The sequence below is a fragment of the Prunus mume genome, linkage group LG5 (genome assembly GCF_029339155.1).
Source record: "Prunus mume cultivar Tortuosa linkage group LG5, ASM2933915v1, whole genome shotgun sequence".
NCBI classification, from domain to species: Eukaryota; Viridiplantae; Streptophyta; class Magnoliopsida; order Rosales; family Rosaceae; genus Prunus; species Prunus mume.
This window is the reverse complement of record NC_142702.1, coordinates 22,520,517-22,545,421: the sequence shown is the minus strand read 5'-3', so window position 1 is coordinate 22,545,421 and position 24,905 is coordinate 22,520,517. Positions and strand designations below refer to the sequence as shown.

General features: G+C 38.1%; 5 protein-coding genes across 8 annotated transcripts; 4 read left to right on the top strand and 1 right to left on the bottom strand.

Annotated features, from left to right (window-relative positions):
* The first annotated feature begins 2,552 nt into the window (after positions 1-2,552).
* SDG14 (SET domain protein 14) lies at positions 2,553-10,801 on the top strand. Of its 3 annotated transcripts, XM_008234958.3 has the most exons (23): positions 2,555-3,861; positions 3,951-4,006; positions 4,080-4,272; positions 4,687-4,809; positions 4,900-4,968; positions 5,082-5,150; positions 5,249-5,340; positions 5,462-5,554; positions 5,809-5,944; positions 6,201-6,273; positions 6,433-6,532; positions 6,692-6,816; positions 7,322-7,467; positions 7,700-7,804; positions 7,930-7,994; positions 8,133-8,346; positions 8,513-8,599; positions 8,728-8,784; positions 8,893-8,982; positions 9,258-9,344; positions 9,845-9,919; positions 10,215-10,315; positions 10,422-10,801. In XM_008234958.3, exons 1-23 carry the CDS (start codon positions 3,022-3,024, stop codon positions 10,510-10,512), a joined length of 3,087 nt encoding a protein of 1,028 aa, XP_008233180.3. In that variant the 5' UTR covers positions 2,555-3,021; the 3' UTR covers positions 10,513-10,801. The 3 variants fall into 3 exon arrangements, 2 of the variants coding, with proteins under 2 accessions (XP_088908627.1, XP_008233180.3); XM_089052501.1 differs by lacking the exon at positions 8,893-8,982 and having other exon boundaries at positions 2,554-3,861; XR_016127031.1 differs by lacking the exons at positions 9,258-9,344; positions 9,845-9,919; positions 10,215-10,315; positions 10,422-10,801 and having other exon boundaries at positions 2,553-3,861; positions 8,708-8,784.
* A 645-nt stretch (positions 10,802-11,446) lies between these two features.
* On the top strand, positions 11,447-14,740 carry RMF (reduced male fertility). 2 transcript variants are annotated; one of them, XM_089052504.1, is made up of 8 exons: positions 11,447-11,617; positions 12,297-12,496; positions 12,619-12,663; positions 13,357-13,521; positions 13,642-13,689; positions 13,841-14,011; positions 14,165-14,269; positions 14,403-14,740. In XM_089052504.1, exons 1-8 carry the CDS (start codon positions 11,481-11,483, stop codon positions 14,483-14,485), a joined length of 954 nt encoding a protein of 317 aa, XP_088908630.1. In that variant the 5' UTR covers positions 11,447-11,480; the 3' UTR covers positions 14,486-14,740. The 2 variants fall into 2 exon arrangements, with proteins under 2 accessions (XP_088908630.1, XP_088908629.1); XM_089052503.1 differs by having other exon boundaries at positions 11,449-11,617; positions 14,162-14,269.
* A 134-nt stretch (positions 14,741-14,874) lies between these two features.
* LOC103332239 (putative RING-H2 finger protein ATL21A) lies at positions 14,875-16,859 on the top strand. The gene is made up of 2 exons (XM_008234960.2): positions 14,875-15,764; positions 16,301-16,859. The coding sequence occupies exons 1-2, from the start codon at positions 15,089-15,091 to the stop codon at positions 16,750-16,752; spliced, it is 1,128 nt and encodes a 375-aa protein (XP_008233182.2). The 5' UTR covers positions 14,875-15,088; the 3' UTR covers positions 16,753-16,859.
* A 125-nt stretch (positions 16,860-16,984) lies between these two features.
* On the bottom strand, positions 16,985-19,709 carry LOC103332214 (Ubiquitin-like superfamily protein). The gene is made up of 3 exons (XM_008234938.3): positions 18,935-19,709; positions 17,727-18,336; positions 16,985-17,323 (listed from the first exon to the last, which is right to left on the bottom strand). Exons 1-3 carry the CDS (start codon positions 19,567-19,569, stop codon positions 17,177-17,179), a joined length of 1,392 nt encoding a protein of 463 aa, XP_008233160.2. The 5' UTR covers positions 19,570-19,709; the 3' UTR covers positions 16,985-17,176.
* A 680-nt stretch (positions 19,710-20,389) lies between these two features.
* On the top strand, positions 20,390-24,840 carry ATG6 (AUTOPHAGY 6). The gene is made up of 10 exons (XM_008234961.3): positions 20,390-20,712; positions 21,389-21,720; positions 21,853-22,023; positions 22,323-22,447; positions 22,608-22,656; positions 23,022-23,180; positions 23,318-23,403; positions 23,504-23,572; positions 23,913-24,062; positions 24,359-24,840. Exons 1-10 carry the CDS (start codon positions 20,577-20,579, stop codon positions 24,603-24,605), a joined length of 1,524 nt encoding a protein of 507 aa, XP_008233183.1. The 5' UTR covers positions 20,390-20,576; the 3' UTR covers positions 24,606-24,840.
* Positions 24,841-24,905: the final 65 nt, after the last annotated feature.

Genomic DNA, 24,905 nt, shown 5'->3' with positions numbered 1-24,905 from the left:
AACATGCATAAAAAACTAAGATTGATCCATAATGCTTTGTTATGTTCGTTGACATAAAAGATTATATAAACTTGAATATGAAACATAATACCAAAATTTTCATATTTAGACTAATCAAACATTGAATTATGTACTCGTAACTCATATCTTGTCTTAAACACTAGTTTTAAGGTATTTTAGACCTCAAACATCGAATCCTATAATTTGGACCCTAAACTGCAAATACCTCAAATCCCAAAAACTCATATAACTATGTAAGTTTAACTTGTCTTGTTATTACTCTAGGTTTTGTTTCTAGGCTTGAAGTTAGGAATGGGGGGGAAAAGGTTTGTACAAACACACATTATTAAGGTGTCACTAAGATAATTTGTTTGTAAGTCAATGCCCTTTTCGACTAAGCTAGATCTCATTGGTCTATTACTTTAGTTGAAACAACTTATCCCTGTAGGGGCTTTTTCCTTCCAGCAGCAGATGGGTTGGGCTTGTTGCAAAAGGCAGACTGAGGAGATTACCCATTTTTGTTTAGGTTCGAAAATCAAGCCCCAAAATACCTCGAAAGGGCAGCAAAACCTTAGGAGATATTTTGGATAATCTTCACCAACGAGAATAATGATGACTTGCAGGTAGGTCTGGCATGCTTACAGATGATCTTTCAGCCCAGCATGAGTGGCATGAGGCGTGGAGAGCAAAACCAACATGGGTTTAGCACTAAGAGAGAAATTAGGTTTGGTTTGTGAGAAATGAAAGGGTCTAAGTAAGGGATGAGGTGTTTTGTGAGGGATTTTGACTAGAGAAAAGAAAAAGAAAAGGAAAGGCAGGGTTCTTCCAACTGCCAAAAAAAAGAAAACAAATCGGAGAAGGAGGTGAACAGTGCACGAGTCCGAGTTTTGCAAGATAGAGAGTAAAGCTTGCTCTCTGCAGGTTGTGGGTTGAGTTTGTTGGGTAGGGGAAGGCTCAATTTATAGCTGCCGGAAATCACCATTTTTCAAGAAACCCTAATGGCTTCTACTTACTTTGGCTGAGCTTTTCTCCCTTTCTCCTCCCCTTCTCTGACTTCCCTTTCTTGGCAAAGATTGCTTCATCTATCTTCATGAATTGGGATTTGGGGCTCAACATCCCCTTTCCTGTGCAATGAGGGCTTCAATCTTGGTTTCTTTGTTTTTCTTCTTTTCTTTCCTCTCCCTTGGTGAATCTAATGAAAGAAAAGAGATGCAAATGTATGCTGGTCCAAGGGATGCTTCTGACAGCATGCGGGATGGTATTCATCGGTTCTTTGGATGTCTTTGGCTTGGGACTAGTTTCCAGCAGCTCTGCTTAAGGAGCCTGCCATCCACTCCTTCACGTGTTCTCTGTTCTTCAAAAACTGAAGCTCTGATGGGCTATTTTGGTTTTTTTTCTAAGGGCCAAGATGGCTTTCTAAGCAAATGGGCTTTGTTGATTTGGGCTTATTATTTTTTTGGTTGGGTTATCTCTTAGGTTATTTTGTTTGGGCCTTTGAGCTATTTTCTCTCTCTTGTCTTATCCACAAGAAATGGGCCAGTCCTCGAGCTCCCAAGAACCCGAGACTTTCCATTTCTTGGTCCATCAATGGCCTCATGTTGATTTATCACTATCCATGCCACAACCCACTCAAGCAAGCCCCGGGTTTTTTGAGTGGCTTGGGCCCACCTAGGCTTGTAACGTGGTTGGATGCGAGATAATGGCATGACATGTTGCTTGGCATATTTTAATTTATCGCCCTTGGGAAGAATTGTTTTAATCTTAGCATGAGTTAATCATATTTTATCGCGAATCATGGCATGATAATTTGTTTGTTTAGCGTGGCATGTGGATTATAATTCGCATGCGATAGATCCTTTTTTCCTTTTCCCTCGTGGAAATATTGCATTGGACTGATAGTTGCTTGGGCCCGATCCGTGGATTTTTTGGGCCTCAACAATCCCAAGTAAAATTAGGGATAAACTATTTTTTGTTTGGTCAAATACTATTTTAATTGATTGTAAAGGATTTGTAGCTTAAATAGTTAAAAAGTGATTACCTATATAATTGACGTAGTGTGACTTTTCGGGGCTAGAAGAGAAACTCTCATACAACTGAAATGACACATTTTGCTATCCCTAATCAATAATACAATGATATGCAAAATAGTTTTTTTGCATGTCATCGTATAACATATCATCGGGCTTTCCGCTGGGGATACAAACTAATTCTGCTATATGGATTAGGATCCACATCTGTCCCCACAACAAATTCAGCAGTGGCACACCGAGTACCGACATGTCAGCAAGCAAGAAGGTAGCACAGAAGCTCCATGCTACCTCCCAATATGTTTCAATTCGCGCTTTCCCGTATCAAAAATTTCCACATCTCCCTCCTTCCCAAATTTTGGAGCCAAATGGCGGCACGAGGCCCGGCATATTTGTAATTATTTTAATTATTTTAATTATTTTATTAAGGTAAAAATATTATTAATTTCATGTTAATATGGTTATTCTCAAATAATAATAATAATTATAGATCACGTCGTATATAAGCAATTCGTCGTTGTGTGCAAAACTGTAAATTGTGGTTTTAGGCAAACGGGACCTCTATGTGTGTGACAAACACAGCTCGAGCTTTCTTGATTTTCCGGGAAACTTTTATCTTGATTTTCCTGAGAAAGTTGGTCCGGCTCTGTCACAGCACCGACTCCAAGGTCAAAATTCCGACTTCGTTTTGAATCTTTCTTTTTGTTGTCTGCGTTTGGCCGAAAGAAAGTTACAGAGAACCGTTTCAAATTCATTACCTTTCTGCTTCCGTTGCTTTAATTAGGGTTTTCGCACCCGAATTTGGGTATTTGCATTGATTCCGGCGGCGTAAATTGTCTCTGAGGACGGTGGCCGATTTTGAAGTCTTCAAAATTCGATTGTTCATTTTCTTTTTGGTGTTCTTTTTTCAAGGTTTGGTTTGGGGTTCAATGTGAAATTAGGGTTTGGGTTGTTATATTTTGAGGGAGATTTTGTGGAATTGAATGGTTAGAATATGATTATCAAACGGCCTCTGAAATTCGAAATGCCAAATGTGAAACGTTGCAAGCTCGAAGAGCCCGAAGCTACAGCCTATGAATTTTCCGCGAATCCGAAGAAGCGGAAAACGAATGGGTACAGCTCAGTTGGCAATGGAGAGGGCGAAGATTTCAGCAGCGGTTCAGGTTCTTCGTACAACGACGAGTTGTCTTGGCCCACCAAAGAGGTCCAGTCAAATTTGGAGCGATTGATTAATCAACGAGCGTTGAATCGGAGCTCCGGGAAGTTCCGGAGGTCGTCACGAGGACGAATTCAGATGCTTCCTTCAAGGTTTAACGATTCTGTCATTGATGTATATAAAAATAGAGAAACTAATTTTGACGAAGAAGAAGGTTATGAAGTTTTGGTAGAAGATGATGATATAGAGGGAATTGAGAAATTGGGTTTTGTAAAAAAGAGCAAGGAGGATATTTATAGGCACAAGAATTCGAAGAAGTTCCAATATTATGGGAAGGAAGAACAAGCAGAAGACGACGTGGATTGTATAGGGTATAACCATTTTGATCATAGAAACTATACGACTTTGAACAAAAGTGGGAAATATAGAGATGGGTTTAGTTTAGGGGGCATGGAGAAAATTAGTAAAGCCAATGGTGCAAAGAAGAAAGAAATATATAAACCACAGGACTTTGCTTTGGGTGACATTGTTTGGGCTAAGTGTGGGAAGAGCTACCCGGCTTGGCCAGCCGTGGTGATCGACCCCATATTGCAAGCTCCAAAATCAGTTTTGAGGTGCTGTGTTCCTGGTGCTATATGTGTGATGTTCTATGGGTTTTCAAAGAACGGAACACAAAGGGTAAATCTCTTAATAGTGAAACTTTCTGTATCTTTTTTTGGTACTACAAATTTGTTCAGAGTGGAGTTTAAATGAACGTTGATGTGCAGGATTATGGGTGGGTGAAGCAGGGAATGGTATTCCCCTTTCCGCAGTTCATGGACAGGTCTGTAGCTCATTAGTTCGGTGAAGTTTGCCTATTAGTTTAGAAAAATCTTTGAACATTTTTGTTTGTCCAGATTTCGGGGGCAGACACAGTTATACAAGAGCAAGCCAAGTGATTTTCAGATGGCAATAGAGGAGGCGTTGTTAGCAGAAAATGGGTTTCTGGACACAAGCTTTGGGACAACAACTAATTCAGAGGAAAATCCCGCCCAATTCCAAGAGGCTGCTGGGTTTTATCAAGATCAGGAATATTACTCTCAGAGTCATGTAAGTTTTTTCTTTTTCTACTCTAGGAAATCCCTTTTTCTCTTCATTCTTTGAATTTCGGTACATCTTGAAGACTATAATCCGGGCCTGTTTGGAGAATTCTACACAGTATAACCTTGAATGAATACTTTTTGACATTTCTATGAGAATTGAAAAGGGTTACCCTACAAAACCGAATAAATAGCAGAAAGAATAACAAAGATGGATAAATAACAAGGATCAAGACAATTCCCTTGCGTTATTTTCAGTTTTCTCTTTTGGTTGGGCTATTTGTCATGCAATGATTTTTGTTTTTAGCCTAGTTTTAGGTTTCAGAAGTTTTTTTCCTGTGCAAAATTTTGTTTCCATGCTATAAAGTATAATCTTTTATTTCAAATGCTATCGATAATTTCATCCAGTGAATTTATTATGCAGGAAGCATATAATAAAGACACAAGGGCTTGTGATTGTTGTGGTTTGGTTACTCCTTCTAAAGCTATGAAAAAAACGAAGGGCTTATGTTCTGAAACCCAACTTTTATGTACACATTGTGCCAAGGTTCAAAATGGCCTCATGTTGGAATTATTTTCTTTTTTAATTATTTAAACATAATTCTAGGTTCCTAATGCTTGCATTCATCTTATGTAGTTAAAAAAATCAAAACAATATTGTGGCATATGCCAGGAAATATGGCACCACTCAGATGGTGGGAATTGGGTGAGTTATCTGCAATCTGTTATTTTCATCACCATCACCATCATCATCATAATTTGTTTCTTTAATTAAGTGGTCGAATGTTTTGACAGATTGTTGGTCTTAATCTGTCTCAGGTATGCTGTGATGGTTGTAACGTTTGGGTGCATGCCGAGTGTGACAAAATTCCCAGTAATGTTTTCAAGGTATATCTTTCATGCTTAATTTGAACTTTTATCCTCTCTCCTATGCTTTACCTAATTTTGATAAGGAATCGAGGGTTACTAAATTGACTGGGGTTCAGGACCTGGAGCACATTGATTACTATTGCCCTGATTGCAAAGCAAAGTCGAAGTGTGGATCATCAGATGTGGTAAAACGTCAGAAAAAAACCAGGTATGTTAGAAATGTTTTCTTTTGTTCATTTCATCTGGTGGCAATTGAATTTCTGTCTTTATAGGTTTTCTTTTAACGTTTCCATTAAGTTAACTGAAGGAAATGTCAATTTTTGAAACAGTTCTGCACTACACGTCCAGAAATCGCTGAATCCTGAGCAGATAACTGTAGTTTGTAATGGCATGGAAGGAACATATGTTCCAAAACTGCATATGTAAGCCCTTATTTTTTGTAAATGCGGAAGTTATAGTGAAATGAATTATTGCATTCATCATTGTCAAGTTAAAATCATCCATTCTTGCTGGGTCTGTCAGTTTTCCTTCACCAATTTCAGGCTCTCCAGCAAATCTGATCATGCTGTTTTATTGAGTAATTCAAGTCAATCATTTCAAGTTTCAGCTATACTGTAAAGTGAATTTATTTTCGGGAAGGATTATCAGAGCTGCTTCTAATTATGTTATGTTGCAGGGTTATTTGTAAGTGTGGTTCTTGTGGGTCAAAGAAGCAGACACCTAGTGAATGGGAAAAGCACACAGGCTGTAGAGCAAAAAAATGGAAGTATAGTGTGAAAGTGAAGGCTACAATGCTGCCACTGGAAAAATGGGTTTGTACCATATCTATTATTCTGAAAAATTGCCCAGATTATTGGTATTTTTCTATAGTTAATCTTATTTAGAATATGTTTATTTCCATTAAAGTAATTAACAATAGTTTTGTTTAAGTGTAATTCTGATAAGACCTCAATGGCCCCATTTTTGTTTTGATTGTAAAAGATTAACCTTCAACCCTTTTTTTCTTTGATCAAAACTGTGCATTATATTATAATCTACAATTTCATACTAATGCCGAGTATTTGCCAGATTGCAGAGTATAATGAGCATGGCTTTAATCCTGCCAATTTAGATAAGAGGCGTCTGCTTGATTTTTTGCAAGGTGAAATCAGTGCCACATTCTTTACACGTCATCTTGTGTGTATGCGTATGTGTATATGTTGGGACGGGGGTGCGGGGCTCTTGTGCTTATGTCTTAATGAGGTTTTTGGTTGATGAATTTGTATGTTGAGGAGACTCACGTGCATCTTTGTTTCAACAGAGAAGTATGAGCCAATTAATACAAAGTGGACAACGGAAAGATGTGCGGTTTGTAGATGGGTTGAAGATTGGGAGGATAACAAAATTATTATATGCAACAGGTGTCTGTCTCCACCATTTGTTATATCTGGGTGCCAATTTTGTATATTTAGATAATTGATTTAGTCTTCTTTCTGGTGCAAGATTGGACCTATTTTTTTAATAATAAAAAAGCTATCAGATTCAAAAGTTTTATATATAATTTTTGTTGCTATGTCCAGGTGTCAGATAGCTGTGCACCAAGAATGCTATGGTGCAAAAGATGTGCAGGATTTTACATCGTGGGTTTGTAGAGCATGTGAAACACCTGATGTCATTAGAGAATGTTGTCTTTGTCCTGTTAGAGGTGTGTTGCCTATATCTAGTGTCGTGAGTACTTCTTAGTTATTTTGTCTTGATTTTTGTTTATTGCGTACATTTTTGGTGTTTTTAGTGATGACTATTTTTTTAATTGTTGATTTAATATTTAATGGTGTACATAAAAATATCTTTATTTGAGTTCTCACCAATTTTTTTTTTCTATTCCAAACATTTATTTTTTGTTTTCATTTGACTATTATTTTTCGTGTGAATGATGACTCATTGTTAACTAATGCTTATCATCTATATTTCCTTCATCCTCAATTTGGAAGCTTATGTGAATATTCTCTTTCCTTCTTCCATATCATGAATAGTCATGTATATTTTTTAATAATCTTAATGGTGTACGCTGAGTTTTTGTATCTTATGAAAAAAGCTTATGATTCATATTAAGCATGAAACTTACACGATGATGTTACTTTATATATTCAGTAAAGTTGACTGCTTCCCTTGTATATTTGCTGCAATTGACCTGAAAGTGGTTTGTTCAGGAGGTGCTTTGAAGCCTACTGATGTTGACACCTTGTGGGTTCATGTCTCTTGCGCTTGGTTTCGCCGTGAAGTTGGTTTCTTGAATCATGAGAAAATGGAACCTGCTGTTGGAATCCTCAAAATCCCACCAACTACTTTTTTGAAGGTAAAGTTATAATTTCTGACACTTGCTGTTTTCTTTTCCTTGTTAACTGCAAGGGGTAATTTTTCTTGGATGGTTTTTTGTTATCTCCATGTTTACTCCTCAAGTTGGGAAAGGACTTATAGCGTGTAATTTTTGTTTTGCAATATTTATATATCTTTTTTTTGGTCTGGTTTTTACATGATGGTGCAATTTGCAGTCTGTAATTTAATTTACGTTATCTTCTGGAGTGCAGCGTTGTGTAATTTGTAAGCAGATTCACGGTTCCTGCACCCAGTGTTGCAAATGTGCTACTCATTTTCATACAATGTGTGCATCAAAAGCAGGCTACAGCATGGAAGTAAGTGTCCAGAGAATGATGACTTTTCCTCTAGTAGTTTGTATGATTGCACCTATCTTTTAATGGCTAGAAATAATGTGTGAACAGTGTTGGAATTTTGATCATATTGTATCTTGAACTTTCAGTTGCACAGTCTAGAGAAGAATGGGATACAAATCACCAGAAAGTTGATATATTGTGCAGTTCACAGGTTAGAACTGTGGCGTATTTATCTTATGTTTAGACAGAGTAGTATTTTCTATTGCTCGTACCAGTGAGGTGGTATCCATTTTTGGTTGCAACTTATTGTGCGTCACATCTGTTGATTCATATCTTGTTTCCACTGCAGGACTCCAAATCCAGATGCTGTTGTAGTTGTGCATACTCCTTCGGGGGTTTTTGCTGCCAGAAACTCGCTTCAAAATCAGAAGGGGTGCTTCAGGGGTGCAAGGGTGGTGCCATCAGAAAGGACTGTGCTTCCAGAACCTTCGACCTCAGAGACTAACGAGTTGGAACCACTCTCTGCTGCAAGATGCTGTGCTTTTAAAAGATCAAACTATAAGGTAATTGTGTTAGAATATTATGCATCCCTTTCATTATCTTTTGATTTTTGTTTTCCTGTGAAATTTCTCGTAACTTATTTTATATGAATGTTGTGAACAATTTTTTTTTTCTTTATTGTTTCTGAGTTGATTTGTTGATTGTTTTATGTTCGTTATTTTCTGCCAGAGAGGTGAGCAGCTAGCAATATTCCACCGACCAATGGGGCCAACACATCATTCCTTGGACACAATAAATAGCTTGAGTACATTTAAAGTAATATTCTTGTCCTTGTTGATTAGACTTTTTATTGACTTCTAATGTTAAAAGTCTTGTTTTCCGTATAGACAATATATATTTTTCTTTGGTGGATTGGTGTGACAGATTAACTTGCCTTTTATTAGGAAGTAGAAGATTCTAAAATTTTTTCTTCATTCAAGGATCGGCTTTTCCATTTACAGGTAAGTCAAACTTCTCATATGGCTATAGTTGCTAACTTTACAGAGTTGGATATTCTCGATAACATCTCCTGTGCAAAATTCAATAACTGTTTCTTGTTCCTATTTCAGAAAACTGAAAATCACCGGGTTTGTTTTGGGAAATCTGGAATACATGGATGGGGTCTATTTGCACGTAGGAATTTTCAAGAAGGGGAAATGGTACTTAATGAACTTGTAGTTTCCAATATAAACGTGTTTTTGCCTATGTACTCACATATGGATTTATTTCTAATATGATAATCACTTAAAGTTTACATTACTGACAGAAATTGAGACTTCTATGTGCTTTTGCTTGAATTTTTTAATAGTTTTTGAAATCTTTTTTTGTGAACAACTTCAAGGAATTGTCTTTGAGTCTATTATTTGAGTAGATTTTCAACAACCAAAAGGTTTGTTTTGTGTTATCCTTTTATGGTAAATATGTTTGTTTGCAGGTTGTTGAGTATCGTGGTGAGAAGGTGAGGCCTAGCATTGCAGATCTGAGGGAAGCACGATACAGAAGGGAAGGCAAAGATTGCTATGTGAGTCAATTTTCTTAGGATACTCTTTCGTTTCCATATGCAGGTGTTATTGTCTTGGCAGTAGATAATTACAAGCATGTGTTAGCTAACAACTCTTTGTAGGTTGAGGAATTCAAGAATACATAACATCTCTGTTACACGTGGAAAAAATGTTGGAACTTTCTAATTTGGAAAGTGTAGTTTTATGTAATCATTCGTTTCCAAATTTATTTCTCCTCTTATAGAAAGTAGGAGAAGCTTGGCACAAAAATGAAGATAGAAACAAAAAAATGGTGGTCATATAGAAGAAAGGTTGATCCATCACCTTAAGGTGGTCATACAGTAAAGATATGGGATGTTTATGTTTATGTGCCAGATCACTTTGACTTGAACCCGTAGAAATTGTGTGCTCCTACGTACCCAACTTGTTCAAGCACCTACCGCACAGTTACCTCTCTTTCTATCAAATTTTATTTGTCATTAAGATGTGATTTTGAAGTCTGAACTATTTTTTTTGGCAGCTCTTCAAGATCAGTGACGAAGTAGTAATTGATGCTACGAATAAGGGAAATATAGCACGCTTAATTAACCATTCGGTGAGTTCCATTTTTCCCTATTCTCTCCATTTTGAGTGAAGGTGTAGCTAATTACTTGGGGGTTTTTGGTTTTGGGTGCTTGTGACTTGGTTTAATCTGTAATTCAAGTTATCCATCACAAGTCTGGATTGGTTGGATTTGCGCTATGCAAGCACTGCCTAAGTTGTAAAATTTGGTCAAAGCTTGAATTTCCCCTTGTTTGCAAAATGTGGTGTAATAGAAATGACTTTCCAGAGTTCTGGATGCATGCACATCTTGCATGTCATGATGCTAAATTTAATCGCCTGTCCTGCAGTGCATGCCCAACTGCTTTGCAAGGATCATGAGCGTGGGTGACGAAGACAGCCGGATAGTTCTCATTGCTAAGACTAACGTGCCTGTAGGTGAAGAACTAACGTAAGTCTTCTTCTCTCCGGGTTTGGTTTAAATTTTGCTGCATCGGTTTAGATTGACCCCAATTTGGTTCGCAAAAGTGATGTTTCCCTACTGTTCTTTTTAACAGGTACGATTACTTGTTTGATCCGGATGAACATGATGAGCTGAAAGTCCCCTGCCTGTGTAAAGCTTCCAACTGTAGGAAATTTATGAATTAGTTCACAGTTCATCCATTTTTTTTGCTCCCAATTCATCTCTGCACAGCGCTGACCCATCTCCTAACCAATAAGTTCACCTTTTCTTTCTCTTTTCCTTGAGCTTGTAATTCTTTCTAGTTTCTTTACTGCTAGTCGTGTTGTAACCATTCAGTTACAATGTAATACCCCAAATATTTGGCTGCGGCATTTTTTTGGTGTAAAAGTTTGACGGATTATTATACAATCTTCTCATGTCTAATTGTAATTGTTGCCTGACAATATTGACATTTCCTTTTGGGTACTTGGTTTACCATTTGTCCATTTATTTAAAGAAGGAAGCTTGGCTTGGAGGAGCTCCTCCAATGTGGTTTTGACATTTGTCAAATTTCAGCAAAATTGATTAACTTCCAACAGAAAAAAGAGAATGTTTAAGGAAGTTACTCCTCAGTTTTGACTTTTAAGGAGCCAAGTTTTTTCCAAATTGTTATTTAAATGAACGAGACTCAATTAAATTGAGCTTAGCCCCCGAGGCTAATGGTATCCAAGCATTTTCTTTTCATATTTAAATCAAATAGCTTCGTATATTTGTATTCTCCTCAAATATTTCCTTTGTTCTCTTGCATGTGAAACTAATGGCCGAATATGTCCACTGCAAATAAATAGGGGTTTCTATGCATTCCCAAAGAATTTATCTCTCCATCCAAGTATTAATGAAAATCTTTAATCATTAAAAAAATAACCCAAAATTGCTTTCAAATTTAATAAATCTAAAAAATAAAAAGGCACCATGAAAGATACGGGCCACGTGGAAGTCCAGCTTAGAGAAAATACTATTGATCTGCCGGCCCATAATGTAGGCCCATATTTTGAATTCAGTTTGTTATATTTTGAATTTGAGGGTGGCGCGCGTATAAATAGCAAAGCCTTGGAGCTTTGAAAGAGCGATCGCTTTAGTTTTGGCTCAGAACAACCAAACACACACTGAGAAAATGCCGAAGCGCAAGAGAGCCGTCGTCACCCAGCCCCAACCTCCGCAAATGCAAAAGCGTATGAGAAGAACCAAGACGATTTGCTCTTGCAGCTCTCCTCGCTTCACTGACAACTCCGCTGGCTCTGCCTTTTGCTGGTTCTCTCTCTCTCTCTCTCTCTCTCTCTCTCTCTCAATTTGAACTTGAATTTCGAAATTTCGTGCGCAAATGCTTTTGAATGTGTTTGTGCCTATGTGTTTGAGTTCATGAATCATGAATGAGATTCTAAGTGATGACTTGTGATTTGATTTGAATTATTTTGCTGTACAAATGTTGTTTCTGTGTATTTGAGCTTCTATCTTTACGTCTACATGCATTCGACTGAGAAATGAAGGATTTAGATTGAAATCGGAGCTGTGATTTGAATTTTCTCTATTTTGCTCGAAATTTGAAGCTGAATTATGCTTTGCATGTTCGTTGTTCTTCGAACTTGATATGGACTTCGATCTTTCTAATTTGGTCAAAATTTTGAAAAGTTCATGATTCAGTTAGTTCAATTTCAAGCACAGATTTGAGTTTTCGTAGAGAAAAATATGTTTACAGAGAACGGTATGTATATCTGTTTGTTAGTTGCAGAGGAAGCTGTTCTAGTATAAATCTATTTTGGTACCTGTTTGGTTGCCGAGAAAACGAGAAATCTACATTTTTCACCTGAGAAATCCTGAGAATCCCTCTGTGTTTAATTTGGAAAGCATTTCAACAGTAACCAAACAGAGCGTAACTAATTTTCGAATTTTCACAGGCCGTAACTAATTTTCCTTTGTTGTATTTAAAAAGGTACGAAGAGGACGTTTGGACAGAGATCGCCAAGTATCTAGACGGAAAGGCACTGGTGATGCTCGCAACGACATGTCGTTGGTTCCACGGTCTGATTATGGAAGGGAGCATATGGAAGTACGCGTGCCTGCGTGATCTTCAGGTCCCTGCTCCTCTCCACGTGGCATTCAATTGGAGGAAGCTCTACGTTTCAGCCTTCGGTACGGATCCGAGCCTCCAGATCTCAATTATATTTGATTAGACTGGTTTAAAACGAATTATAATCGTCTGATCAAGTGGGATTGCTAATGCTAATGAACCAATTGGGTTTGGTGTTTTGCAGATGGAAGCCATTCTTACATGTTCCGCCAGAAGGAGAAGCATATTGGTGAGTGCGCAATTTTACCTCTGTTTCGGTGGTTTTTGTGCGCAATTTTACCACAAGTAGGAAAATGTTATCATTATGTCACGTCAAAATTAATAATAAGATAACACATGATTATTCTCAAAGAAATCAATATCATGTAAGATTTGCATGACGTTTATATGATTTTTTTTTTTTTTTGTTTTTTTTTTTTGTTTTGTTGGCGAAATAAGATTCATATTAAAAGATGATTGTGTGCTATATATCATAACTGGATTGAAGACAATAAGTAGTGAAGACAATGAGGACTTTTGAAGACCGTCGAAAGTCAGTGAGAACTTTAGCCAACCAAAAGTCCTTACTGTATTGGTTTCTATTTTTTTCTTTTCAAAAGTCAATGAGAACTTCTAGCAAGTCATAATGGTAAGTAACTTCTCTTCGAGTACGCATTTTGTTTCTCCTGTCTTTGGAAATTGATGCATGTCTAATTTTCAGCTGGTTTCTATGTTCTTATGTGTCTAATTGCATTGCTAGAGTGCAGTGTGGACTAATTGGCTGTCACAGGTGTCCTGTTTCTTTAAAATTTGTATAAAATATAAGACAAATGCTTTCTCCTTATTCTCTTGGGATGAACAATAAACACAAACCTCACCATATGTATAATAATTTCCACAGAAGACTAATGAGTTTCTTTTCGTATTTGTTTGGACTAATCAGACTGGATGCGGATTGGTGCATTTTCCGTTGAATCTTCAGAAGCACTCTTGACAGAAAGGCTGAGAAACCCAACGAAACTCCCAGAAGAAGATACCATGCAGAAAATGTTGGAGGCCTGCGGCTATTGTGTGCTGGATAACGTTAAAGCTGGGATATGGATAGCTGGTAACTTCAGCTGCACTCAATCATCCTGCCATTTTCTTTCAGACAAATGAAGATCAAATTTTTTGTTTTTCTTGAACGCTTCAATTTAACTTCAATTTTCAACTTAATGATTTCCCACAGATCTCCAACTTGTTCGATGCCCCGTCTGCGAGCTCAATACATGTGATGGTAAGGCAGAACAAAACCCATCACTTCTCAATACTTGTGTTTGAACTTTGACAGATCAAATTATTAGCTATTTATTAAAAGTCCTTGGAAAGCCAGGGGGATTGGAGGCAAAGGGCTTCAGGGTCTCTCATTTCATGTTTGTTATGCGCAGGAACAATGCAGACACTGGATGCAAGGCATATAGAATTGTTCTTGCGCGAGGGGTACCAGGATGGAAGCTGGGAATACGAACTTATCGGTTCCCATGATGTCAAAAAGCATGTCGATGGTGCTTCGGGGGCTATTTTCGATCTCAAACATCTCAATGACTCTCCAACATCTGGTAACTTCTTCAGATGCTCTTTGCCCTGCTACTGCTCCAATAACCCAAAATTAGTCAACGTTAATCTCATTAATTAGTCTTAATGTTACCTCTACTTCTGTTTGCTGAACATACAAGTTAATGTGGTCAAATTTCCAAATGAAATGGCAGCAGTCTTTAATCTCAAGTCATGGGTTGGTAAACCGAACGACTGGCAACCAAAGGCTATCATTACTCTACATTCAGTTGCAGTCAACACCAACTTACAGAAAAATGAAGGTAGAAAAAGAAAGAACTTCTGATTTTTCCAAGCTGACATATATGAACATAAAAATTGCATTGCCTTTAGCCATTTGTTGATCGACAAATTTATGTCTAATGTTCGCATTTTCGTCGAATTTCTTGATACCAGGACTTCAAGTCAAATACCAAGTCATGAGAGCTGGAGCTGGAGGTGAAGTTGTATCTATTAGAATCTCTCAGCAGCTCCTGTAAAGTCCCATCCCTCTGGTCTTAGCCAAAAGTGAAAACATTCCCTTCTGACAAAATGATACCCATAAAAAAAAAAAACAGAAAACAAACCCATATTGGGGTTCATTAAACTAGTAATTAGTAGCTTAATTTCCTGTTTACTCCCCTTAAAAGGGAAAACATGAAAGCTTTGAGATAGTGTGGTCTTCCCTGTAGAATTGATAAATACACGTGCTGTGCTACAAATATAAATGTTAATTTTAGTTGATCTTACGTGCACTCCTTGACAAGTGGATGTTAGTTGCGTATTAATCTTTAATGGTTTCTTTTAGCTTACCAAATCTGTGAATTTAATCTCTGACTTTAGATTTAAAACTGAAAAAAAAATGTGGTTAAATAGGATTTACATGTGATCTGCGCTCACTGCTGACCTTTAGCACACAAACATATTCTAATTGGTAAAATCGTACAAAAGCAACGATCGTGGTGAGTGATGACCACTGCTTCTGATGTGGGCTAGAGCTACCATTACTTCATAAACTTTTGACTTTAGAATTTGTTGAATTTTTTAATGAATCTCTCCTACAAATTCCACCTTCTCATCCTGGTTTTAGACCTTTTGGTATTATGGACATCTTAGACATCTTCTTCGCCCTCCTCTTCCTCTTCCCCCACGTCTACGCCCGAGACGACTGCCCGGTCTCCGTCTGTGGCTACACCGGCTTCCCCATCCGCTTCCCGTTCCGGTTACAAGCCCAGCAACCCGAAAACTGCGGCTACCCGGGCTTCAACCTGACCTGCAACAGCCAGGGCCTAACAGTCATAAAACTTCCACTTTCCGGAGAGTTTTTCGTCAGAGCAATCAGCTATGCCACTCAAGAGATTCAGCTCTACGACCCCAACAATTGCCTCCCTCAAAAGCTTCTAAGTCTCAGCCTTGCAGGCTCTCCTTTTGTTGCTGCTGTGTATCAAAACTACACCTTCCTCAGCTGCCCGGCTTCCTTCACCAAGTCAAGGTTCACCCCCATTGACTGCCTCAGCAACTCCACCACCTCAGTTTTGGCCACCCCTTCCACCACCCTTGCAAACTCCATGTCCACCACGTGTCGGATTCTTGCCACATTGGCTGTTCCGGTTACCAGGCAGGTCCGGACGGAGGACGGGTTCTCGACCAACCTTGATTCGGATCTTTTTTTGACTTGGTATGAACCCGCTTGCAGTGCCTGTGAGATCCAAGGTGGGATTTGCGGACTCTTCAGCAACACCAGCCAAGAACTTGTCTGCGACTACAATTCAACAGCAGGTTCTTTAATCTTTATTATTTTCAGTGTCCTAATTCACAGATTAATTGCCTAATTGAAGTGTGTTCGTTCGTAGAATTGGAATTAACCATGTGAAAATTTTAAAAAATTCTATGCATAATTATGCCAATATTACTAATTAAAGCGATGTCAACTATGTATCAGGGGGAAAAAAAAAAAAAAAAAGCCAACTAAAAGGATGAATAGAAAACTTCATAACTTGATTTTCCCTGATACTATGGCACACGTTAAAGCTTTCTTTATTGATTTGAAAAGTTCCACTTCATATGTTACAGGGGCAGGGCAGGGGCCAAAAGTCAAAACCCAATAACTACTTCTTTCCTAATCTTTTTAACTTTTTTTTTTAAATAAATTTTTTTAAGGGATAAGAAAATAAATTAATAATAATTTTTTGAATAAAAAGATGATAATAATAACAAGAAGAAAATGCATTGGGTGGCCACTAAGTGGAATGCAATTCTAAATCTGCAGAGCAAGAGCTTGTTTTCCAGCACTAAATAATGGCTTCAAATTCCAGGCGGATCAAACAAGGGCTTCCAAGTTTTCAGGATCATTTGCATGTCCATCACGGTACCAGCCCTCACCTGCGCAGTTGGGATAGCCTGCTTTGCTTGCATCAAGGACAGGGTTCCTGGTGGCTCTGCACAACGAAGCGCCACCGCAGTTGCCGCCGAACCACAACCGCATGAACCCACCATTGTAACCATGGGTCTGGACCAGACCACCATTGAGTCATATCAGATGCTAGTTCTTGGTGAGAGCCGCCGGCTGCCGGGGCCCAACGGCACCACGTGCGCTATATGCTTGTCGGAGTATCTGACCAAGGAGACGGTGAGATGTATCCCGGAATGTAAACACTGCTTCCACGCTGATTGTGTTGATGAGTGGCTTCGGTTGAACAGCACATGCCCAGTTTGCCGAAACAGTCCATCCCCGGCACATGCCGACTCAAACTCGAACAATGTCTGATTTTTTTGTTTTTTTTTTTTTTTAACTTCTTTATTTTGTAAACTTTTACTCACGCGTTAGTGTACATAGTGGTTAAGATTTTGCGGGACTTTACCCTCCATACCCAATTTTTGTGTGTAGATATTTTACTCAATAGAATGTGTAACTTTGGGGGTTGAAAACTCAGGCTTGTAAAAAAGAAGAGCAAATCTAAACCACAGATAATGCACAGGGCAGCTTCTACAGAGTGAAGTTGAAAAAAACAACATGAAAATTGCATCAGTCAAAGGATCAGACATTATCCATCAAAGGTATACATACAAGTACATAACTAGTCAACAACTGGGCAGAGATTGAAATATTAACATACACTAAACTCCCCTTGTTCATTCATTATAGAAGAGGCTTTCCTCTACAAAGTAAAAAGAAGAAGTACATTATATTCTCATTTCTTTGCAAGCAGCTTCTTTGGAATCTTCTCGATCGGGGTAGATTTTAGCATAAAAAGCCTAGCAGCGCGCTCTTGCATAGTACCACCACATTTTAACCCACGAGCTTGCAGTTCAGACTTTAACCTTTCCAGGCCGAGAACCTATCATAATAAGGTGGAAAAATCATGCTAATGCTCACTAATGATTTGATGTCAAAGCATCCCTAACTAAAATGAGCATGGTAGGAAAGATGATGGTGAGAGCTGTGATGAAAAAAGCAATCAGGTGGGTATGTATAAATTAGCATGGGCTTTAATTTTTCTTGGAAGTGGACATGATGATTCATGACCACAAGGTAGAGTTATCTTGTACATACTGAACAAAAATTCAGCTTCTTGAAACGGCAGTGCCTTAATATTTTTTTTTTGGGGTCTGAAACAGTGCCTTAATAGATTTAAACGAAGCATGCAAAAAACCTACATCACCCTAATAAGCAACAATGGCTGCATAGTATATTGCCAGAAAGATTATAAATACGACAAAATAAACTTCTCAAAAGCATACCTCCATTTCTGCTGCTGAATTGAACTCATCAAAATTCAGTGGCTTCTCTATCTCTGCAGCGTCTCCACTTGCAACTGTTTCTTCCTGAACTCGTGGATTGGATTCCGAAGAACCATTGGCTTCAGAAACAATTGATGTAGTTTCATTTCCTTTCACATCACCTGAACTAGAAACCTCCTGGGACTGATCGACTACATCTAGATTTCCCATATCCGGTCCATTGCAATCCATCTTTTCCTCTTGCACTGCTTCAGGTTTCAAAACCGCATCAGGCTCTGAATAAGGGGTACTTGCACTCCTAACTATCTTCTCTTCATGAATTACTGATTCAACCACATCATTCTTCTCACTGTGAAGAGATTCTTGACCCTGTGTTCCCTGCACAACAATCTCTTTCTCTTCCTCAGAGCCACTCTCACCCGACCCTCCACCTGAGATCTCACCGTCCTGTTTCCTACCAGTCACAGAATCCAAACTTCCCTCAGCATCCTTACTTGAATCTGAGTTATTCCCACTATTTAATACAACGGATTTCCCCTTTTTATCTTCATTATCACTGTCATCATCCTCTGTATCACTGTCACTTTCACCCATTTTTCTCTTGCCCATCCTGACAAAAACAACAAACTCAGATGTGAATACCAATAAGATTATATTTTAATACAAGAGAGAGACAGCTTTGATAGCAAAAAATTTCTGAACGAAAATGTAGTATTGCTGAAACAAAGCTCTGCCAACAGTAGAGATTATTCCAAAACTTAGGCTCCTCTAAACTTACTGAGACCTTCTGGCTTAACCAAACCGAGTATGAACTATCATATCTGACCTTCATAAAGCAACAGGAAACTGATAGAGTAAAGAACTTGGCTTTATCAGCCAAATATTCAGCAACACAGAATCTAGCCAAGCAGTTCTAGAATTCTGAACTTTAATTAACATATAATTTAACCTCTATACCTATAACTAACATAAGTCCAAAACATTACAAAGACCAATTTATACAAACCGCCTTCATTTACCCATTCCATTACTTCCTTTTATTTTCTAACCTTCCTATAAACAATACATATCATGAAAATCATCAGCCATGTTGAGTAAAAGGATAAAATCTTCCTTCAATTTCACAACTTCCAAAAATCTCCTAGCACACAATCAACATAACTAACATAAGAGAAACAGAACCCATTAAAATCAATCAAATTCCTTACCAAATTTTCATCCTTTTCGACTGTGCCACCGCCTTCTTGGCCGGCCCTTTACGCTTCCCACTCACAGCCTCCTTAACCGAATCCAAAACCTCGGAGACGCAGCGCTCCGACTCAGCTCTATACTTCGCCACATATTTTTCAGCCTCGGCGTCTCCAGATCCCTTTTTGCCCTTCTTCGCCAGATTCTTCAGAAAGTCCTCTGCATTCTTCTCAAGCCTCCTCTCCTCTTCCTCAGCCCTCCACTCCTCAAGCTTCTTCTCCGCATTGACGTGGCGCAGCCTCCGACCGCTCATATCACGACACGCATCGAAATTGCTCGTTTTCTTCTGCCCGGCCTTCGTCGCCGCCCCACGCAGCAGCGACCCAAAACCACCTTTCCCGCCGACGAGCCGAAGCAGAAGATGGACCGTTGGGAAGTACGGCACGTCTGAGGAGCACGAAATTACGGAATCATCCTTGAGCTGGCGAGTCCCGGTAACCAGACGCTGGTGGTGGAGGGGTATTTTGGTGATTTCGAGAAGGCGGTTCTTGATGGAAGCGGCGGAGACATCTGGGGCTGTGAATTTTAGGGTAAGGGTTTTGCCCTCCAAAAGGGTCACAAAGAGGTTGTATGTCTTGGATTTGGTGTCCTCCATTGTTGACAATTCAAGGGGTTTTTAGGGTTTCGAAGGACCAAGATTGTTGGCAATCGAGTCGAAGAAGGAGAGAAGGAAATAAAGTTCGGTTTGGGGATCGGATTTTGTATGGTTCTCGGGTTTCTATTTTATCCAATCTGGGATCAGATTCCGGGTCGGGTATTTATTTCCTTTTTGAATAAGATTTTTTTTTATAAAAAATTTAAGAAAATATAAAATACATGTCAAAAGTGATTAAAACTAAATAACTACCAACGGGTCTAGTCCAGTAGAAAATAGTATTGACTTGCAGATAAGAGGTCTCATATTCGAATTCCAAGAACATCTTAGTTGTGTGTGTGTGAGAGAAATCTCATTCCATTTTAATTTGGACTATCATTTGTACTATAAAATAAGTAAATAAATAATTTTACTCAAATTCGCTGCACTGCCAATCAAGTAGCAAATTAACTTTGACACTGAGGTCTTAGTTTGAAAAACCTCATAATTAGCAATAAATTGCATGAGAATTGTAATCCTTAATACTTGTAGGCCTTAGGTTTGAAAGGGAATGAAGCATTAGTAAGGGTTTGAGGTTCTTTCTAATGGTTTTTAACGAAGTGAGGATCGCCTATTGGGCTAATTCGACGACTTGACCCCTATATAGGGAAACTTGCCCAACTCCTTTGGCTCGGGTCTTATAATAGTAAACTATCACTTTTGGTATAAGAAAAAATAATTTGTAATGAAATTAGTTAAATTAGTCTTTTATGAAATTAAAAAAATATATATTTAAAGGAGTTATTTTGTAGTTAACATTTTTCCTACCAAAAAGAGGGATGAATGGATTCAATTTTCACAAACAAACAAACCGGAGCAAGACTGTTGTGATTTCCTTGGTGAGCTTCAGCCAAGAAACAAAGAGAAAATAAGAAAAGGAGAGAAAACTTTGTCTCCTCTGATACGAATCCTAGAGCCTCCCACTTACAGCAAAACAGACCCGACAAAAACCATCCACAATTACTTCAATGGGAGAAAAGGGTCGGGGCTTTCAGGTGGATCCGAATTTGCCCAGATATGTCTGCCAGAACTGCCGCAACTCTCTCTGCATCGTCGGCGCCGATTCCTATGCCGAAAAGTTCTTCAACGATTTCTCTCGCTCCGGTTAGTTTTTTCTTTTAATCCCTTTCTTATTTGTATTTACCATTTATGAGTGCATTTATGCGCGCAAATTTGAGTTTTGGGCATCGAATTATTGAATCCCATTTGGTTTCTGGAGGTTTGTGGGAGGTTTCAATTGGAGTTTCAATGGGTGAGACTGTAAATGATTTTCATCGAGGGCAAATGTTGAATTGAAATGGATTGACCCTGGAAAGTATTAAACTAATTTCGTTATCGAGAAAATGGCTTCGATTTTGATTTAGTGAGTTAAATTGTTGCTCTTTTGAACTTTTATTGCGGCTAAAACACCTTAAGTTTGCTGCTTTTGGCGTTATGTTTTTCTTAATTTCTTGATCAAAGTGTTTAAGCTAGAAATGGGTCTTATAGCTAGCTGACCCTTGTGAATATGCAATTCATTAAGTATGAAACTCTTCGTTTGTGGAACCATTGCTAGAATGGGAGCTGTGTTGGACTTTTGAATCCAAATGAGTGGATTATTTGACCAGAATCGTATGATGCTTACCAAATATAAGATTTCTTGTGTTGGCTATTTTCAGTGGAAATTTGAGTTTGTAATTTTATGGGGGGTTAAGGGTTTTGTTGATGGCCAAGTGCAGTGATGTGTGGAGAAAGGATTGCTTTCTTAATCAGTAAGCGGTTTGGTGATGAATATATGCAGGCATGCAGGGCTCTTCAATGCATGGGGCAAACAGTGTGTTATCAACACGGATGGACAATTCTTTTGTTGTGTTACAAAAGCAAAGACCCCAGGCACAAGGAGTCCCTCCTCGTCCCCGTGTTGGAGCCGCCCAAACAAGCCAGTCTGGAAAGGCAATGGATGAGTCCTTTGTGGTTGTTTATAAATCTGAGTCATCAGCAGATGGTGGTGGGGCCCAGTTGCCGTCACCTGATGGAGGACCCAATGGTCCTTTGCAGCCTAACAATTCTGGGTTTCACTCTACTATAACTCTCCTGAAACGGGCATTTGAAATTGCCACCACCCAAACACAAGTATGTATAATAGTGCAAAAGAACGTAAATGGAATTTTACAGTTTCCTTTTGATAGCGTCTACTATGTTGGTGCCAGAAATTGTTTTTTAAAAAAGAAGTTATAATCTCTATGTTTCTGCTAACATTTCCAGGTCGAGCAACCTTTATGTCTTGAATGCATGAGGGTAGTGTCTGATAAACTTGACAAGGAGGTTGAAGATGTGAATAGGGACATTAAAGCCTATGAAGCCTGTCTTAAACGCTTGGAGGGAGAGACAAGGGATGTTCTTAGTGAGGCTGATTTTCTCAAGGAAAAACTAAAGGTGCTTACTTAAAATGTTGTCCATGCATAAATCACTGTGTGATCTATATTTGGAGAGTGAAATAAGTTTTTATTATTATTTATTATTATAGCAAATATGCCTTTATTCAGGGGAATGGTGAATTTAGAGATTGCATGACCAGCATGGATGCGTTTGTACTAATTAATATCAAATACATCTGAGCTCTCATCCTAAGAAACCTTCAAAAATGCGTTTTATTTTATATCAGCATATTTAGTATCATAGTTTTTCAAAGTGAGGTCTAAATGCTCACTCTTCCTCTCTGGATGCTATTTAAGATTGAGGAAGAAGAGAGAAAACTTGAAGCAGCAATTGAAGAAATGGAGAAACAGAATGCGGAAGTAAATAATGAGCTGAAGGAACTTGAGTTAAAATCTTGCAGATTTAAGGAATTGGAGGAGCGGTATGTTCCTTTTCCTAATGTTGTTTGTTGATTTTTGTTGGTTTACTTCCTGATAAAATATCAAGTGTTCTTCACTATGTATCAGATTTCATCTTGTGTACTCACCCTTTGACGTAAACCTGGGAAATCCTGATTGTTTATTTTGCTTAACGTGTAACAGGTACTGGCATGAGTTCAATAATTTTCAGTTTCAATTAATTTCGAATCAGGTGTGTTGCTGATCTTCTTCTCTTCTTCTGCTTCTCTAGCAGTTGCATTGCAATCTTCTAGGCAGTACATTTGTCCTATATGTTCTGAATTTATGTTGATATTCTGGCAGTTGTTTGGTGTAGTCTAAAGTGGTTTCAAAAGTTTCTTTGGCATTGAATTATTATTATCTAATGGTTGTCTTCACAATGTGGTTTCTGGTAATTCTATATCTGTTTGTCAGCAATTAGTTTTTTTGTTGTCCTCATCAAAAAAGAGTTGCGTACATTGTCTTTGAGTCTGAGAAAAATCTTTCCCATCCTTTTTTAGTATTCCTTTTATGTCCTGTTAGTACTTTGAGTCCAAGAAAAATCTTTTTGGTTAACAGGAAGAGAGAGATGCAATTTTGTCCAAGATAGAAGTTTCACAGGCGCACTTGGAGTTGTTGAAACGAACTAATGTGCTCAATGATGCCTTTCCTATCTGGCATGATGGAGAATTTGGTACCATCAACAATTTTCGACTTGGACGACTTCCAAAAATTCCGGTCAGAAAACTAAGAATGCATTTTCCTTCTCCTTTGAGAATTGTCTTAGCACCAATAAATTGAATCTTTCCTTCTACCGTTGAGGGACAGAAAATAGGGTCTGATATTGATGTTTACCATGCTGTGAATACAATTAGGTTGAGTGGGATGAGATAAATGCTGCCTGGGGCCAAGCCTGCCTTCTCCTCCATACCATGTGTCAATATTTCCGTCCAAGATTTCAGTATCCTTTTTACAAGACAGAAGAATTTTTCATTTTAAGTTGTTGTAAATAATTTCTTAGTTATATTGTGTTGAAATGGCCTTAATTCATTACCTTCTAGATATCGAATAAAAATACTTCCTATGGGCAGCTACCCTCGGATTATGGACAACAACAACACTTATGAGCTGTAAGTATAGACTATGCCTTTAATTTTATTCACTATTTAATTGTTTTTTGACATTTAATTTCAGTATTGTAAAGTTCAAATTTAGTAGATCCCCCTTTAGCAGTACATCGTGCATGAAGTGGAGATTACCCAAATGTTGAGTGGCTAGGATAGATGATTATAAATTATAACAAATATTTATATATGTTTCTTATGTACAAATAAAGATGTCTATGGATTTGGTTTGGGGTTGGGGTTGGGGGAGAGATCTCTGAAATTACCTGTATTTCACAATTCGGTTTTTACTTTCTTTTTTTCCAACATTTTGTTGGATGTTTTAATTAACTTGAGTATTTATTAGGTTTGGTCCCGTGAACTTGTTTTGGAGCACTCGGTATGACAAAGCAATGACATTGTTCTTGACATGCCTTAAAGACTTTGCTGAGTTTGCAAATTCCAAGGATCAAGAAAACAACATACCACCTGAAAAATGCTTTAAATTGCCATACAAGTAAGTTTTTGCAGTCTACAACAATAGTATGTTATATCATGTTCAAAGCATTTGCTGCCTCTCCTTGGTATTCATTTTTCATAGATGATACAATATTTGCATTAATGAGCACCGTAGTTTATCTTGTTTACCCTTTCAATTGTTTTAACACACATGAGAAGCATGCAACATAGACATAAGTCTTCATGGTTTGACAAACTTTATTCTGCATGGTTATCCATGTACTTAACGAATGTCGTGTATAATTTTACTTTCTCTAGATACCTTTTAATTGTCTTGGGCTTTTTTTTTGGCAGGATTGAGAATGACAAAGTGGAAAGCTATTCTATCACTCAAAGCTTCAATAAGCAGGAGAATTGGACTAAAGCTCTAAAGTACACCCTCTGCAATTTGAAATGGGCTCTGTATTGGTTTGTTGGGAATACGAACTTCCAGCCTCTTTCTGCAGTGTCTTCACATGCTGAAGTTCCAGGCGTCGGCTCATTGTACACAAGACGTGCTACTGACTCCAAGTCTGAGTTCCGAAACTCATCTAATCCATGACACAGATTGAATACGCAGCATACATGTATATAGAAACACGTAGTTTAGTCTTGTGCAGTTAGTAGCATTATTTACAGTGTATTGTAGTAGTACCGTATTGAAAGACTCAAAATATTAAAACTAAAGATTGCTGTTTTTCTTTTTCTTGTATACTTGTTGAACATCAGATTCTTAAGAAAAGAAAAATTGTATGAAAGAGGATGACTCACACAAGCTGTTTTAAGCGTTGTCTGAATTTCAGGTTCTTATGAGTAATGTGTCTGGCTAAGAAATATTAAACCCAAAGGGAACTTCTTAGTG